The sequence below is a fragment of the Budorcas taxicolor genome, chromosome 11, assembly GCF_023091745.1.
Source record: "Budorcas taxicolor isolate Tak-1 chromosome 11, Takin1.1, whole genome shotgun sequence".
Classification (NCBI taxonomy): Eukaryota; Metazoa; Chordata; class Mammalia; order Artiodactyla; family Bovidae; genus Budorcas; species Budorcas taxicolor.
Window position 1 is genome coordinate 88859577 of NC_068920.1, and position 18708 is coordinate 88878284.

An 18708-nucleotide genomic window follows, 5' to 3' on the forward strand; every position below is an offset into this window, starting at 1 on the left:
GGCTGCTTTCGGTATTACTCGTCCTGCGTTGCTGATGTTAGGAACAGCCAGGGTACTTGGGAAGGTTCTGCCCCAGGAGAAAACTCACGTGCAGGGTGTTTTGGGGAAGAGAAACGGGTTTTGCTGTCTGCCGTTTCCGATTTTGTGGGCTACTCCGACTACTGTGAAATGGTGGTACCAACACATATCAGCTCAGGGCGTGGGCTGGACCCCTGCGCTACCCCTTCAACCCCCATTCCGGTTCCTAAGCTCTGTCAGGTGAAGACTGTCTCTCTTTGCCCTCCCCTTCTTCCCCTGTCAAATTGACAGTGAAGCTCTGCACAGCCAGTACGGTTGGGGGCTTCACGAGCGCCAAGGTGGAGTGGTGAAGTGGGAAAGAGGACTGGTTAAGCCTTAGTTTCCTCTTCCATGTTCTGGTTCAGGACGCCTCTAGCCCTGCAGTCGGTGACTTTAGCAGTAGGGCTGGTTTGGCTGGGCTGGGCTCTTGTGCCGGGGCGGGAAAGAAGCCTGATGTGTCGGTGGGGAGCACCCCGCCCCAGTCTCCAACCTCGAATCCTGTTCCTCGTACCTTCAGCTCAGCCCAGCGAGCCCTGCCTGAGCCCTCTCTGTGCTCAGCCAACTTCAGAGCCTTTGTGGAAGGAGGCAGGAAGTAAATCAATACAGATATAAAGTTTTAAGGACTGCCCAGCCCGTGGAAGGCTCTGTAAGGAGACAGAATGATAATAATAATATCAGTAAATAAGTAACTTGCTTACTTACTGTGTGCCAGTGTCTAAGCCCTGTAATCAACTCGTTAATTTCTCCAACAACCCCATGAAGCAGGTACTCCTGTTTGCCTTTTTCAGACAAGGAAACTGAGGCACAGATTACTTAAGCAACTTATCATCCAGCCAGTAAGTGGTGGAACCAGGTTTTGAACCCAGGTTGGTTTTTTTTTTACAACTTATTTATCGGCTGGGCAGGGCTTTCGCTGCTGCCTGTGGGTTTTCTCTCGTTGTGGAGAGCTGGGGCTGCTCTCTAGTTGCGATGCACCGGCTCATTGCAGTGGCTTCTCTGGTTGTGGAGGAGGCTCTGGGCACAAGAGCTTCAGTAGTTGCAGTTCCTGGACTCTAGACCACTGGCTCAGTAGCTGTGGTGCATCGGTTTTGTTGCTCCGCGGCATGTGGAATCTTCCTGGATCGGGCATGGAACCCGTGTCCCCTGCATTGGCAGGCGGATTCTTATCCACTGTGCTGCCAGGGAAGTTCCTGAACCCAGATTTCTGAGTACTCCTTTTAACTACTTGCACCATTACCTCTCAAGGATGTATTACACAAAAACCGAGCTTGAAGACCTGACAAAAATGGATGGGACGCAGAGGGGTGATCAGAGGGCAATTGTGTGTTAGACTGTGGAGCTCAGAGAAAGGGGAGGTTTCAGGAAAGAGCAGAACCGGTGCTGGCCTCTAACTGGTGTTGGGAAAGGCAGAGTATTGTTTCCTGGTGAGGAGGAAGGATAGATGGACACTGAGGGAGCTAGATGGCAGGGATGGACAGTTGGTCTGAGACTCTCAAGTAGGTCTGAATGTGGCAGTGAGTTGCATTGGCCAGAGCTAAAGATGCATGTGGAAGAAACTGATGGGCATCTGTCTTCCAGGGAAGGATTGATAAATTTCAGGTTCCCTCTGTCCCCTGTGTAGGGTGATGTGGTAGGGTGGGGCTGGTGAGGGTGGAAGGGAAACTGAGCCATGCCAGGGCACTGGGGCCTGGACAGTACATGGGAATCTGAATGTGGTTGACAGCACCACAGAGAAACATGCTGGGCCCACGAAACGAACCGGGGCCTCCTGGAGGCTCCACAGGGCTGTGCTTCCTAAGCCGTTCTTCAGACATCTCAAGGAGGTTGATTAATTAAGTCACTGGTATTGCAGGACAAAAGAGTTTGGGGAATCCCAAAAGCTAAGACATTAGGCTTAATAGATTCAATATGGTTAAACTGATGTTTTAAAACTGTAGGACTTCTCAGAGCCTTTCATGTGCTCACCTGCCAGTGATATTCAAGCCCAGATTAGAGTATAAACACATTTCTCAAATGACCATATGCTATGAAGCATTATTGGGAAGCACTGGCATGGCATAGTTATAAATGGTATGTGTAGTTATAAAGTGCTTCTATTTGAACAAACTTTTTTGGTAAACAGCCCAGTGGGAAGGCAGGAATGATTGTCCCCACTTTAGACACCAAGGCCCACAAAGGTCACATAATGAGTAGTATGTGGCAGAGAATGTGTACCCAAACATGAGTCTCACCCACCAGGTCTACTAGGGACAGTGTGAAGCCTGGCTGGGCTTCACAGTGAGTACTGGCCAGCCCAAAGAGGGAGGCTGGGGGCAGTGGGGTCTTTACTGCCAATTTTGAGTGATCTTCTCCCACTGTTAAATCTAGATACACTTATTCCAAAATGCACACACACAGACACAGACAAGGAAGGAAAACAAGTGACTTCCAAAGCCCATGTGTAGGGCATTTTTGGATTGTCTGCTGTTTTGGTTGTTTCTCCACTGAGTTCCTTGATCACTGGAAGGACTAGCAGCCTGTTTTTTTGAGGTGTTGGGACTGACCCCGCCCCCCTGCAGCTCAAAAGGGAGATTCTTAAAAGTCCCACCTGGTCGATTAGATTGTTACAGACAAGGACCAGAAGCATCAACATAATGACATAATTTGGGAGACGGGAGGAAGCTGAACCCCGGCTGAACCCTGCTTTACAGACTGAGGCCCCACTGTATCTGTGGGGTTTCCTCCAGAACCAAAGAATAGCTCCCAGAGCCTGGGTTTCACTCCAGGCAGCAGGAAGGGAAGACCCAGCTGGAGGGGGGCCCTCTTTCTGGTCAGAGATGAAGGAGTGAAGGATCAGGAGATGCTCCCCCCAAAGGGGCCCTTATACCGCCCTTTCCTGTCCAGGGAGATTGCTCCCCACCACCTGCCCAGGGGGAAACGTGTTGTTACTGTTTGTACATTTTCTTTCAAACATATCCGGTTTAGATTTGGTCAGGATGCAGCAGGGGAACCCCAGAGTGTGGCTAACTGTAATGGGGTTTGTTCATATAGAAACAAAAGACCCATCCAAGTGGTTAAAAAAAAGAAAAAAAAAAAACCTTTATTATGAAAAATTTTTTAAACATCAAAAAAGTAGAAAAATGAATTTCATGTATCCATCAACCAGTGTCAGTAATCACAAACTCATGAATAGTCTTGTTTGAGCTGTACCCTGGCCCATTTATCCCCCACATTGCTATTTCAGTATTTATTTATTAAATAATAACTCTTGAAAAATAAAACTACCATATTATTATTGCAGCCACCTAAATTCTGATATTCTCTTACTGTACTGCCTTTAGTCACTTCTGCCACACTCTCCATTCAGCTTGAGTCTCTTAATCTGTAGTTATCCCGCTTTTAAATTAGTGATTAAAAAAACCTGGCGATTGTTCGGAGCTGTTTTTTTTTCAGTTGAAGCTAGAGGGAGTGTGTTTGAGGCAGGTGGCCTGTCACGAGTTGTGCCCTCTTCCTCCTCTTGCTGTGGTTGGAAGGTCCCACCCTTTGCAGTTCTGTGAAGTGAGCAGTTGCAGAGACCACTGTGTCCCCTTTGGACCAGGAGGGAAGGGGCTGATCTGAGCACCTGGCCCGCTGGCTGGACCCAGCTTTCCTGACTGAACTGACAAGTGGAAGAGAAGGGAGCTCTGCCCTGAAAGTATGGGTTCTGGGGAGGAGGCTGGCATCCTTGAAGTGGGTCCCTATGACCTGTCACCCATTGAGAGGCCTGGAGAGGGGCAAGAATGGAAAGGAAGTTGGCCCCAGAGGCCTCCAAAACAAGGTGGGAAGACTGGGGGGCCACTAAGTAGAGGCTTCCTTTGTGCCTCTGCTAAGGCAGAGGGCTGCGCTGGGCTGGGCTGCCAGAATCAAGAGCCAGGCTGTCAGAGTCTGTGGCACTGTCTGTGAGAAAGGCCTTTCTCATGCCCTGGGAAGGGAAAAGCTGGAACACTTAACCCGACCTGGGATAGGGAGTAGATGTGAGACACTAAAATGATAAAGAGCAATTTGTTTTACCTTTGGAGAAGGATAGGAGAGCCTCCATCTACCTCTATCCTTATTTAACAACTGAAAACCTAGAATAGCCTTCAGCTCCATAGACTGACCACTTGAGGACAGTGGGATGGAAAGTGTGGAGCAGGGAGGAGAGTCGGACAAGGAAGAAAAGAAAGTAAATCCCAACATCCACTTTGACTGTCTAAGTGGAAAAACAGAGACTGAGCAGGGAGTGAAGAGGGAGGGCAAAGGTTCTGGAGAAGGACCCGGAGTGTTAATTTACAAAATAGTCTGTAACTCACAAGTGCGTAACAGTAAGAACTGTTCTTACTCTTGACCTTGGAATTAGCTTTTGACCTACTGTTTACAGCTCCTTAGACTGTTCTTCATTTCCAGACTATCAGAGGCTCTGCTCTGCGTGGGATGTGGGGAAGACAGACTGTTCTTTGGCTGCGTTACGTTATGGTGGGTTGTGACCATAACAGTATTGCATCTCTATTGTCACCTATAAAATGAGTATAATTTCTACCTTTCAGAGCTGTGCAGATTAAATGATACTAAATGATAAAGTACCTGATACTCAGTACGTGCGTGCGTCCTTAGTTGTGTCCGACTCTTTGCAACCCCATGGACTGTAACCCATCAGGCTCCTCTGTCCATGGGATTTTCCAGGCAAGAATACTGGAGTGGGTTGCCATGCCCTCCTCCAGGGGATCTTCCTGACTAGGGATCGAACCCGCATCTCCTGCGTCTCCTTCATTGGCATTCTTTACCGCTGAGCCACCAGGTATTCAATGAGCCCTCAGCAAACGTCAGCCTCCTTTGGCAGTAAAAGGCACTCTTGTGTTTTAGAGTAGTGCTTCTCAAGCTATCTGTGCTGAAGGCTCAGTTTTATGTTCTGGATTTGGGGTTTTGTGTGTTTTTTTAGATTCTCAATCTGTTGTGCTCTGATATTTCCTTAAAATATATAAACTGATACCCACTCACCCCCAGTTTTTTAGTATTTGATTCAGCAGTTATTCTGTTACATGATTATTGGTGTTTCTAAACATACTTTATAAATTTCTGCACTCACCTGCAGGGCTGGGTCAAACACATGCACAGACCTACCCCAGCCCATGGACCACACTTTGAGCAGGATGTGTTTCGAGGACAGTTTCATTATTTTGAGGAGAGGTAATCACTGCAGCTGGTGATTGCAGCCATGAAATTAAAAGACGCTTACTCCTTGGAAGGAAAGTTATGACCAACCTAGATAGCATATTCAAAAGCAGAGACATTACTTTGCCGACAAAGGTCCGTCTAGTCAAGGCTATGGTTTTTCCTGTGGTCATGTATGGATGTGAGAGTTGGACTGTGAAGAAGGCTGAGCGCCGAAGAATTGATGGTTTTGAACTGTGGTGTTGGAGAAGACTCTTGAGAGTCCCTTGGACTGCAAGGAGATCCAACCAGTCCATTCTAAAAGAGATCAGCCCTGGGTGTTCTTTGGAAGGAATGATACTAAAGCTGAAATTCCAGTACTTTGGCCACCTCATGCGAAGAGTTGACTCATTGGAAAAGACTCTGATGCTGGGAGGGATTGGGGGCAGGAGGAGAAGGGGATGACAGAGGATGAGATGGCTGGATGGCATCACCGACTCGATGTACATGAGTTTGAGTAAACTCTGGGAGTTGGTGATGGACAGGGAGGCCTGGCATGCTAAAATTCATGGGGTCGCAAAGAGTCAGACCCGACTAAGCGACTGAACTGAACTGATGGGCCCTGGAGAGTATTTCAAGATTGAGGTTTGCCTGGAAGGACTTGGTTTCTTGTGGCATGAAAAGAAAGGATCCAGGGAGCTCTGGGCTGGGCAGTTGAGTGGCTGAGGCAGGACCTGGTGGTCCAGCGGCTGGGCTGCAGACCTGGGGCGGGAGCTGTGTGCCCAGGTGCTCCTGGCAGCAGAGGGGCGGGACCAGCGCAGGAGGCGGAGCCTGGGAAGGGTTTCGGTTCTCAGGAAAATTGCGTGTGCACTCAGTCCCTCCATCTTCTCCAGGTCTTTGCGACCCCATGGACTGTAGCCCTCCAGGCTCCTCTGTCCATGGAATTCTCCAGGCAAGAACGCTGGGGTGGGTTGCTGTTTCCTCCCTGGGAAGTAGCAGGTTCCTAACTCTGCCTCAAGTTTTACACATTAGAAGGGGACAGCAACTTGCCTGGTGGCCCACAGCTCAGAAATGCTGCTCAGGCACCCAATTCTAAGCAGCTCACTTCCCTTCCTGCCTGAAGATTTTGGAAACGTAGGATATTTCCCTTTATTCTTGGGTTGGTTTAAATTTTATTTTTGATTGGACAATATATTCACATGGGTCAATCTTCCAGAGGTGACCAAAAGAGTGAAAAGCCTCCCTCCATTTCTGCCTCTTCCCCATAAAGCAGCAGAGTTAGCAGATTTATGTTATTCTTTTGTGTATTTTTATGCATAAATGCACAGTGGCCCACTGTGTGTGCTCCACTTTCTGATCAGTGTATCTTGAAGTTCATTTCATAATGACCCATACAGAACTTCCTAATTTCTTTATATGGTAGTACAGTGTCCCTTTGAATGAATGTATCTTGCTTTATTTAATCAGACTCCTCTTTATGGACATAAAAGTTGTCTCTAGTTTTCTGCTATTATAAACAACATTGCAGGAATGGCCTTATATGTCAGTGGTTTTACACATGTTTGAGGATGTCTGTAGCCATGGGATTGCTGAGTCAATGGAATGTGCAAGGAATAATTTTAACATATGTCACCAAATTGTACTTTATAGAGGTTCCACCAACTTTTGCCGCACCAGCAATGGATGATAGTTTGAGCCATCATTTTTGCCCATTTTGTCCAAATGTTAATTTTAGAAACCATGAGGTCGATAGCAAAGAATGGGCTTGTAGGCTGTGGCATACTCAGAGGGCTCGTGTCGTGTGGCAGCTTTCCCGGGTCTGGACTTCCGGGGTACTTTCTGTAGGGCATCTCCCTTATGGAGAAAGACTCTTACTCAGGGACAGGCAATTGTATACCCGTGGCTTTGAGTTGTGAGCAAACTGCAGTGGTCCTGAGAGTAAGGAGTGGGTGGCTTTCTGAGTAGGTCTGAGAATGCCATCCTAGCAGCAGGAAGAGCTCTAGAGGACGTGGGACTGAGCTCACCTTCCTGGAGGCATTTTGGATCCACATGGGAGTCCCCAAGCCCCACGGCTTCCCCATGGGGGAGCGGCAAGGATCTGTTTCACTCAGCAGCTAATATTTATTGGGCGCCTATATTCAGTGGTCCTTGCTCTATTCAAAGGGACTGGGCCACGAGCCAGTCACACCGAGCACAGCCACCTGAGGCTCTCCCTAAATCACCGTCAACCTCAAACCCTGCACCCTGAGCACCTGGCTCCCACCTCACCCAGGTTGCCTCTGATGTAAGTAGGAATGTGGTGGCCCCAAGACTGAAGTTTTCAGTGCTACTGGGGAGACGGCAAATTAAACCAAGCAGTATAAAATCACTAGCCAAGTAGTGAGGTCTATAGACGAGCTAGCGTATGTGAGAGAACTCCAGAAAGTGCCAGGTACTGAAGATGTTCAAGGATTTGCCTTGCTACACCAGTAAATCTGCTTCCCACCTTAGCTCTGCTTGGCTGTTGGATTATCCCAGTCCCGTGCCATGTTCAGTCACTTTGTTTGTCTCTGACTCTCTGTGACCCCATGGACTGTGACCCACCAGGCTCCTCTGTCCATGGGATTTTCAGGCAAGAATACTGGAGGGGTTGCCATGCCCTCCTCCAGGGGATCTTCCTGACCCAGTGATACAACCCACATCTCTTACGTCTCCTGCCTTGCAGGAGGATTCCTTACTGCTGAGCCACTGAGGAAGCCCAGGTTTTCCCAGGGTCATGTTCAAATACCTTGAAAACAGAGAAAACCAATTCTGGTTACATGGAAGTTAGGAGCACTAAACTCCTAAAATGTGTAAGCCACCATGCTTATTTTCCTCTTCAGTTGTTTGGGAAACCTTCCTTCTTGGTGTAAGAACTTATCACTGTGGAGCACGGATATGATTATGTCATTTTAAATTCTGAAATTCCAGAATTTGTTCCAAGTCCTGGGAACTCCACCTCCTCAACCGCTACACAGCAGAAATTAAACCAAAGGGGGCAGTTTGTGCTGTGACCATGGTAGAATGTCTGTGTTTTCTCTTCAAAGGCTGGTTAAAGTTTGTGGAATCTGTGTCTTTATTTTCTTAGACCTGGACCATTCATGTGCCTGGTGCGGGAGTGCTTGGGTGCGTACAGTCTTCACACTCTCCCTGGTAAGGGGACTGCTGCCCTTGCGTACCGACTCTTACTCCTGCCCTGTTTTCCAGATGACTTGGGGAAGTTGCTCCTGGCTGAGGCCCTCCTAGAGCAGTGTTTGAAGGGGAACCATGCCATGATAAAAGACTCCATCCCTCTGCTGGAGAAGAATGAGCCGAAGATGAATGAAGCCAGAAACTACCTGAGCAGCATCCTTAACCACGGGAAGCTGCCGGTAAGCGGTTCTGCCCTTTACCCGCCAAGCTGGGGGCTGCCTCTCCTCTCTTCTCCCTCCTGTCTGCTGTCCAGCCTTGCCGGGGTCATTTGATTGCTGGAGAAGCATGTATCTCTTAAGGGTCAACCCAGTGCCATTCAGTACAGTAGCCACTAGCCACAAAGCTCATCCAGATTGAGACGTGCTGTGAGTGTAAAACACACAGTGAATTTTGAAGACAGTACAAAACAGAGAATATAAAAGATCATTAATTATTTATATTGATTATATATTCAGATGATAATATTTTGAATGTATTAAATAAAATATATTATTAAAATTATTTTCACCTGTTTTTACCTTTTTTAATGTGACTAGAAATTTTTACTAGAAAAACCTAAATTACACTTGTGGCCCAAGTTGTATATTTCTATTACACAGTGTTTGGTTGACCTACTTTGTCCCTGATCATTTGGCCTGTTCGAGGGTCTCAGGGAAATAAAACCTAGTAAGCCTACTGTCTAGTTGGAAACAGGCAAATATGCTGTTGTCTAGCAATGAAAGCACTCCATAACATGGCAATCCAGTTTCAGTCCACATGCATTTATTGAGCACCTGCTGAATGCAAGGCATTGAGTGATATAGAGGGAGGTACAGTCCCAACTTTCTTTAGACCTTTACTGCTCAAAGCATGGTCCACCCGCCTATAGTTTGGGTATTATCTGGGAGCTGTTAAGAATGCAAAATCCGGGGACGTCTCTGGTGATCCAGTGACTGACTCTGCACCCCCAGTGCAGGGGCCCAAGTTTGATCCCTGGTCGGGGAACTAGATCCCACATGCCACAACTAAGAGTTTGCCTGCTGCAATTAAAGATCCCACGTGCTGCAACAAAGACCCAAAATAATCACATAAACAAACATAAATATAAGGGAAAAAATACAAAATCTGATTCAGAATCTGCATTTAAGAAAGCTCTCTCGGTGATTCTCATGCACTTTATTTGAGACTGTTCTCAATTCCAGTGTATACTGAGCTGTAGTAGAAGTATTGGTATGTCATTAGAGACCCACAGAGGAAGTAATTTTTCAAGAGATATTCCAAAGTAGTATATTTCCTGACTTAAATATTTACCTCAGGGAGGCTGCAGGGCTACTGAGAAGATAGTCCTATTAAAAAATTGTTCAGGGTGGACTGTGATGCATGCCACTGGAGTAGCTTACAAGGGGAGGCAAGTCTTAGGGGGACAGTCCCTGGGGTGAGCTGGGGCAGTCAAACTCGGGCTGATGGTAGTTCTGAAACTGGACCCATTTGGGGGCTGGACCTTGAAAGGGGTCAGGATATGGACTTACACAGATAGAACAGGGCATTCTAAGCTACAGGAAGCAAAGTATGATGCAAAAGTTCCTCTTAGAAGGATTTCCTTAAAGTATGTCAATTAACAGGAGCATCAGGGAATGGCTTTAATTAGGTATAAAGGGACATTGTGGCCAGAGAGTTGGGAGTGAAATACCAGGCCAGGTAGTGGGTGTTTTCTGTAAGCGGTGTGGGGAAACTGTCTTGGGAGTTTAAGGTTACTGCCTTCAGACTCCTTGACAGGGATTACTGTAGTCCTGGGAGGTTTTGTCCTGGATTAAAATAGCTGCTTGACCCTGAGCCTGTCCCCTGATCTTCCAGGCCTTCCAGTTTCTCATCTGCCCATCAAAATGGCTGAACTTGACTGGTAGGTCTCAAGTTTTTCCCATCAAGACCCTTAAAATTTTTTTCTTTCCGGTAGACTTTTTAATTGTATATTAAAATTTTCTTTTTAAAAATAAAAATGACTCAGGCTTATTGTAAAAAAAGTCCACTAAAATTAAAAAAACTAATTTGCATAATAATAGGTCCGTGTTCCCACTCCCATCCCGAGTTGAGCTCTGGCCATCACTTGCTGTGAGCTCCATATGCCTTCTCTATGTTAATAGTCACACAATACATGTACACATGTATGGAGCTTTCTCTTTTCTTAGCGTTATAGGGTTCTGACTTGTCAAGTTGCTCTTGTGCACCAAAAACTCACTTGATGCTATCTCCGTGCCAATACCTCCTTCTTTGTATTTGCCGAATAGTGTCCACATGTATTATTGTGAAAACTGCTTTATCTACCATATCAAATTTATTCAGTACAGATTTTACCATGCTTTATTAACCAGAGACAAAGATGGGCACTGATGACATTGAGAAATTCACTGTTATATGGACCAAGGCTAAAATCTCCATGTTGATCAGGCAAAATAAAATATTAAAAGTAGTTTGTGGGATTCTCTGTCTTACCCCAAAGGCAAAGCCGTGACTGGGGTGTGATATTTCTTGGCAGCAGATGAAATCTCAGGTGGCTTCCCATGCATTCTGAGGCGTTCTCATGGGGTGAGGAGGAGAGGTGGGTCTTGGGGCACCTCCTCTGGGTAGTTTGGAACCTTCTGCCCTCAGTCGCCTCCGAGATCCTGAACAGCTCCGTGCTTTGGAGGCGGGTGAAAATGAGCCATTTGTCCTGACTTCGGGTGTCCAGTGAGTGCCAGGCTTTGCCCCATCTCATTGGTGCCTCACAGTAACCTTCTACAGTGGTATTTACTGTTATTCCCATTTTCCAGATGAAGAAACTGAGACCTAGGAGAGGGGAGTCACGTAGCCAAGGACCGCAGCGCAAGTCTCGAACACAGCCTGTCTGACCCTGTTCCCATGTTCCCATGTTCTCTGCCATTTTCCAGTGTTGTGTCCCGAGTGCTGGAGTAGAAATTAAATAATGACTGAGAAACCGGGACTCATGTGGGTGGCGATGTTGTGGCTTCTGCTTTTAGAGATCTCATTTGGCATCTGTGAAGTATTTCGTCATCTCTTCTTCCTCTTACCTGAGTGTACACATGAAGTCACTCTTCCCTGTTTATTGACAGACAGTGAGGCACAAAAAGGTTTGGTGACAGGCCTGATCTGTCCAGTCGAGGGACTGTCCCCCAGACCCAGTGGCTTCTTGCAGAGCATCCTTCCCTGGGGCCGAGGCTCTGTGGTTCCCACACTGTTGAATTGACAAGCCAGGTTCAAATTCAAAGGCGTGGGTCCCAAAGAGCATAGCCAACTTGTCATTCTGCCAGGAAAGTACATTCACAAAGCCCCCAAACACAACAGCAGAACCATACCATTTTCTATTACTGTCAGTCCATAAAAGAACAAACATCTTAACATCAAAACACAAGACAGATATGCTTAAGAATTAGGCCCTTCTTAATTCTTAAGAATTAAAGGCAGCTTTTTAACTAGCATAACTTTATAAAACATTCACCGCATTGTCCTTAATTTTCCACCAGCTTGGTGGAAGCCCTGTTGTAAACTGTTATTGGTTCCCCAGGAACCACTCCAAGCTAAACCGTGTCATCTCGCCCTGAAACATGTCCTGAGCTTAGCTGCCCTTTTCCTTCTTTACAGGAGAACAGAATAATAATAATTACTCATGGCCTGTGTTTATGTAGCTCCTTTCTAGAGAAAAGTTCAAAGCTCTTTTCTGGACTTCGTCTACTTATGCTCTTGGCTTCGCTGTGACGGGAGGTGATGGGTGGCTGTTATTATCTCGCCCTCAGTGATGGGGAAATCCAGGACAGAGCAGGGAGGAAATATGCCTCTAGGAGGTGTGTGATCTGTGGCCCTGACCCAGGGCAGAGGTGACCTACTGGGGGAGACTGGCAAATCCCCTTGAAAAATTCAGCCTTTGAGCAGGTCTACAGTCAGCAGGTCAGGCATGCAGGGGGCCCAGTGGGTCCGCTTGGTGGAGACATTGTGGGAGGTCAGCAGAAGGGAGCTCTCCGGTAGCCAGGGAGGCTTCTAGGAGGAGGTGGGCCTGAGCAAGGCCCCGAAGAAGAGTGGAGGATCTGCATAGACTGAGGGGAAGGGAAGACTGTTATAGATGGGGCTTGTGTGAGCAGCACCAAAGGAGGAACGTGTATTGGACCAGTGAGGAAGGGGATTTGGGCTTTGCCGTGTCCCACTTCCCTTTGTTGGCTTCTGAGACGGTAGTAGGTAGTGAGGAGTGGTGGATGCTTCCCCTGGAGTCATGAGTACCCGAGACTCTGATCTCCCTACAGGGGGTCAAGGGCAACACCTTCCTGTTGGTGACAGAGGCCAGGAGTGGGGACCAGGACTGTATCTCCCGGGAGCTTCGTGGACAGAACTGGTGCTCCATGGTGGGGTGGTGCCCAGAGCCTGGCCAAAGGGGTGGTGGGCTGGCTGAGCACAGACATGGAGGTGGAGGGCTACAAACAGAGGCCTCAGAAGGTGGGAGATTTTAGAGCAGTCTGGGCCCACGTCCAAGGCCAGGACTCTCAGGCAGGGCTGACCAGACCTGCTTGGAGCCTGAGGGAGTTCCCAAGAGTGAGCATATGGGGCGGAGATCTGAGTGTCAGCAGCACTTGATCAAGTAGGGGAAAGAAAACAGGCTTGAGTGCAGGCACTTGATTCTGATAAGAAAAGGGTGGGGGCCTCACAGACCTTCGCTCCTCTGTCTTCTGGCCACGTTTGTGGCTGTTTCCGTCTCCCCACAGGGGTCCTGCTGCTGCGGGTGAGGGTTTCAGCTTCAGGCCCCTCACCTGCAGGACTCTTTCCAAGGCCTTTCACCTGGTTAAATATTTATACATATATGCATCTGTCTACCTGTCTGTGTAGATGGGGCTTTCCAGGTAGCACTAGTGGTGAAGAAGCCACCTGCCAGGGCAGGAGATGTAAAAGGTGCGGGTTCGATCCCTGGGTTAGGAAGAGCCCCTGGAGGAGGGCATGGCAGTTCACTCCAGTATTCTTGCCTGGAGAATCCCCATGGACGGAGGAGCCTGGAGGGCTACAGTTCATAGGGTCACAAAGAGTCGGACGTGACTGAAGTGACTTAGCATGCACGCACATATATAGAGAGGACCCACAATTATATAAGCTTTAGGCCCCACAAAACTTGGCTGGGTCTCTGACTCCCTGCTTGTGTTAAGAGCAAGTGCCTGAACTGAGTGCCAGTGCCTGCCTTGGGTGAAGCTTCTGGGAGCTTCAGGAGAAAGGATTCAGGGCCAAGTCTGTAAGCCACTTGCAGTCTGGTTGGGGGCATAAGACACACACACACGACACATTTAGGGACTCGTGTGAAGCTATCACCAAGAGCCACAGTGTAGGCCAGGGACCACAGGTGTGCAGAGAGGGGAGCTGTCCACGTATACTTAAGGGGTGGGAAGGCTTCCTGGAAGAGGAGAGGTGTTCTGAGCAGGGTCTTAGGCAAACCGTTAGGGCTCAGAGAGGGGCGCATTCATCCCTGGGTACCTGGTGGGGGTGGGCCAGGGGCTTTGCGGCAGGAACCCATTGATGTGGTCCTTGTCCTTTCAGCCGCAGTATCTGTGTGAGGCCATGCTGATCCTGGGCAAGCTGCACTACGTGGAAGGCTCATACCGAGATGCCATCAGCATGTACGCACGGGCCGGCATTGACGACATGTCCATGGAGAACAAGCCCCTGTATCAGATGCGGCTGCTGGCAGAGGCCTTTGTCATTAAAGGTAGGTGTGGGCACCAGCCGGGGCTCCCCTTCACTGTGCCCAGGTCATTACACTCTGACCCCCACGTCCCTGGAACACTGACCGGCCAGGTGGTTGCCAGGGTAACCAGCCACACCACTGGCTGACTGCAGGTATGGGTTAAATGTCAGGTCAGAAGGCTTGGGTAACCCGCCCTCGCTCTATTGACAGATAGGAACCCAACTGTGTGCCCTCGGGCATATAGCTCCTCACCTTTCTTGGCCTCCGTTGATTTATCTATAAGACAGGGGCGTAATAACCTGCCCTCACAGGGTTACCATGAACAAGAGGAATCAGTTGTGTAACCAGGTTGGGAAAGGCTTAAAAAATGTGCCACCTGTCGTCAGGCTGGCACCAGTATTGATATTGGCTACAGGTCAGGTGCTTGATGGCAGAGAAACCTGGAATTGCTCAGGTATCTGCCACTCTCCTGCTGTGAGCAGCCCAGGGGGGTGGTGCTGGGATCCTGCGATGGGCGGGTCAGAGCCACCTCCCAGGGTGAGTAGTGTTCTGGTGGGGAGCTAGGCACATGGGCTTAGTAATGTAGGAATTTCATGGTGGGGGTTGTGGATGCCCACGTGGGGAAAGAGTGCCCTTGACCTGAGCTTGCAGGCATTACATGGTAGTGAAAGCCCTACCCCAGACTTGGCACTGCAAATTCCTTCTTCCCTGGATCCTTGAACCCTGGGGTCACAGAGCCTGAGCAGTGGCTCTTGGTGGCAGTGAGGGTCGCAGGAACCTGTCTGTCCAGACTGTTGCTAGGATTCTTGGATGGTCAGTCTTCTCTTTATTCCAGCACAAACCAGCCCCCAGAGTCTAGAAACACATGTGGCCCGGTGGGGATTTGGTGCCTGGTATTGGCAGAGTATTTGTCACCTTCTTTTCTGTTGTAGACGGGGACATTCTGCCATCTTATATACAGGGAAACTGAGGCCCAGAGAGGGAAGGTACCTCGCCCAGAGTTACCCAGAGATCTGTGGTGGAACCAGGATTGGAACCTCCACCTCCTGTTGGCTTTGGACTGTGATTCCCCACTCTGAATCTTCTGTCTCCTTTGGGTCCCGGAGGACTGACTAGTCTGAGCAGGGCGTAGCCTCCTTTGAAAGCTGTTTGTCCACCCCCGAGTCCCTGGGTCCCTTTCACCATTGAGAGACTGTTAATGCCCTCCCGGGAAATTGCTGAGATTTTCACCCCAGACAGACCCAGTGCCGGGCTGTGAGAAGCAGGTGCCCGTCTCGGGGGGTCCAGTGTGGGGTCTTCTCCATTGCTCTCTTGTCCCCTTCTCTGCACCCCTGGCACAGGCTGGGGGGGGTCTTGGGGGGTCGATCTTCATTTGGAATTTGGTAACCACTTCTGCCACCAATTCCCCGAACCTAACACCCTTCCGCAGGGCTCCTTTCCGGCACTTTTTCCTGTAGACCTGGCTCGGTACCTACTGCTCCCTGTCTCCCGCTTTCTACTCTTTCCAGCACGCCTCCAGCTTCTTGGGGGAACACAGGCCCGGTGGTCAGAGGTGCTGCAGGGGAGGTAAGGAGCCGGGTGTCCCTGGCGTGGGCTGCTCGATCACCTGGCTGTGCTGGCTCCCCAGCCCCCACTGACTGCACGCGGCCTTGTGCTTGCCTGCCTCCTCTCTGCCTGTCCTCTCTGTCCTGTTGCAGCACCTGTACCCTGCTGCTTGGCATGCTGAGGTTCACGGGACCCTGTGTGTGCTTGAGACTGCACGTGGCCTCCAGAGTGTGCATGGTGTTGGTTTTCCTGGGTCTAGGGGATCCAGCAGGGTTCCCCAGCAGAGAGTAGGGGGTGGGGATGGCTCATCATTGGTCCTGACTCCATCTGTGAGCATGGGGCTTGTGCGAGCCTGCCAGGCTGCCAGAGCAAAATGTCATTGACTCATGCTCAGTCGTGTCCGACCCTTTTGCGACCCCATGGACTGTATCCCACCAAGCTCCTCTGTCCATGGGCTTTCCTAGGCAAGAATAACTGGACTGGGTTGCCTATTCCTCCTCCTGGGGATCTTCCTGACCCAGGGATTGAGCTATTGTTTCTTGAGTCTCCTGCATTGCAGGCAGATTCTTTATCATTGAGCCACCTGGGAAGCCCCAACATAGACTGGGTGACTTTAATAGGAGTTTGTCACAGTTCTGGAGGCTGCGAAGTCCAAGATCCATGTACCAGCAGCGTTGGTGTCTGGTGGGGGCTCACTCCATGGGTGGCGGGTGGCTGCCTTCTCGATGTGTCCTCACGTGACCTCTCCTCCCTGTGGGCTCCTGGAGAGATCTCTTCACCTGCTTATAAAAGCTCTAATCCCATCATCAAGCCCCCACCCTCATGACCTCATCTAACCCTAGTTACCTCCGAAAGACACCGTCTCCAGGTACCACCCCATTTCGGTTAGAGCTCCAGTGGATGAACTTGGGGCCCACAAACATTCAGTCTGTAAGCAGAATGGTGGCGGCAGCATGCCCCAGAGTTCAGCAGACAGCAATCTACATTCATTAAACCCTCACTCCATGGCAGGCATGCCCTCCTTCAGTCTACACAGTAACTCGCCGAGTAGGTGTTCTCTTCATTCGTGTGTTCTAGACCAGGAGTTGGAGAAGGCAGTGACACCCCACTCCAGTACTCTTGCCTGGAAAATCCCATGGATGGAGGAGCCTGGAAGGCTGCAGTCCATTGGGTCGCTGAGGGTCAGATACGACTGAGCGACTTCACTTTCACTTTTCACTTTCATGCATTGGAGAAGGGAATGGCAACCCACTCCCGTGTTCTTGCCTGGAGAATCCCAGGGACGGTGGAGCCTGGTGGGCTGCCATCTATGGGGTCTCACAGAGTCAGACACGACTAAAGCGACTTAGCAGCAGCAGCAGCAGCAGCAGACCAGGAGTTACAAGCAACGAGGAGAAGGGACCCTTGTGGATGTCCCTGGAACTGGCAGAATCAGGATTTAAACCCAAGCAGCCAGATCCCATAAACACTCTGTGATGGTGCTGCTCAGAGTCCTAGACTGAAAGGAATCATGGAAATGATATAGGTCAGTTCTCAGGTAACAGATGAAAAAGGCTGGCGGAAGTGAAACAACTTACCTGGACATCAGTTAGCTTGTGTGTGAACCAGAATGCCCTCCCTCTAGGCTGCCTCTTTTCAGCCTTTGTCAGCAGATGTTGGGTGGCCTCCTACAAAAGCCTGACGTGCCTGCTCCCCAGTACTCTGCCTGACCAAGCCATTACAGCCGGGCTTCTGTACCGTCTTGCATTGGAGTCTGCTCTGTGGTTCCACCTGGTCCCTTCCTGTGGGGCTGGGAGTTGGGTTCTGCAGCCCACCTGCCTGGAGGGAAGGGGGTGAGGCTGTGTGCCGTAGTGGGAGGGGCCTGAGCGCCCTGCCTGGAGGCTCAGTGGGGCTGTAAGTGTGGGTGTCTCAAGAGGAGGCTCTGGGTCTCTTCAATCACGAGAGACATAAAAACACACTCAACTCACCTGCTTTCCCCTTCAAAGCAGAGGGACTTGGCAGTGTGTCCTCTGGGAGGTCACTCACCAGGACTTGACCTTGCTCTGAAGTTGGGGGGACATGGATGAGAACAGAAACTTCTTCCTGATTCTCAGGGAGGGCTTCAGACACCATCCCAGGAGCTTGAGAGAGGGGGCAGCTGAAGCAGTTGTGGTTTTCTCTTGCTTAAAGTGAAGAAGCCTTGTGTGCACATACACGGATATTGCATGGAGTTGGGGAGGGTCATATCTCCAACTCCTCTAAGGGGAAAAAAGTTATTGTCTATGTCAAATTTAATCAGAAACAATATGAAAACTACAAACTTTTCACTAAGATAGAAAAATAAAACAGCTTCACTTCCCTGTCTGAATGAACTGTTCCCCAACATCACACCTGGGATCAGACTGACCTGATCCTGCCAGGAGCGGAGGACTGGATTTTAGGGCCTCACATGGGCCCCCAGGACATAGGCTGGGCTCTGTCAAAGCCTCTGGCTTTAAGGAAGGACTGTCTCTCCCCAGGTCCTCCAGCTCCTCCTGGCTGCCGAGTTGATGGGTCTGCCCCACAGAAATAGGCCTATATTGTGGCCAGCTGCTCCCAAGTCCCCTGCTGGCCCGGATGGAGCTGAGGGCCCTGTCCCTTCCTGTCGCAGTCCCCCAGTTGGTCCCTTCTCCCCTAGTCTTCCAAACTTCTCTGGTTATCTGATTTTGTGGTATACCCAGAAACGTGAGGCGTGGGCCCTCCCGCTCTGGACCCTGACAGTATGATGGGGGCAGGGCACGGGGCTGCAGGATTATCACTTGCACCACCCAGGACCTTATTGGAAGTGTAGACTCAGGCCCCACACCAGATGTACTGAATCAGAACCCGCATTTTTAACAGCATCCCCAGGTGATGTGTATACACCTTACAGTTTGAGAAACAATGCCCTGGAACTCTCGTTTAATAAATATTTGTTGGCTGGTGGATTGACCTTCAGTTCATCTCTAGAATGGAAGGGAGTTTTTCTGCTCACTCTTTGGATGCAGAAACTGAGGCTTGTCCGCAATTGTGCAGCCTGTGAGTAGCAGAGCTTGGACTGG

The 18708-nt window shown here is 49.6% G+C and overlaps 1 protein-coding gene across 1 annotated transcript in view; it reads left to right on the forward strand.

Moving 5' to 3' along the window:
- The window catches only part of TTC7A (tetratricopeptide repeat domain 7A), a 114008-nt gene that overhangs the window by 278 nt on the left and 95022 nt on the right, over positions 1-18708 (forward strand). Inside the window, exons 2-3 of the mRNA XM_052648388.1 lie at positions 8431-8594; positions 13957-14125. Coding sequence (XP_052504348.1) covers positions 8431-8594; positions 13957-14125 — 333 coding nt within the window. The remainder of the gene's footprint in view (positions 1-8430; positions 8595-13956; positions 14126-18708) is intronic.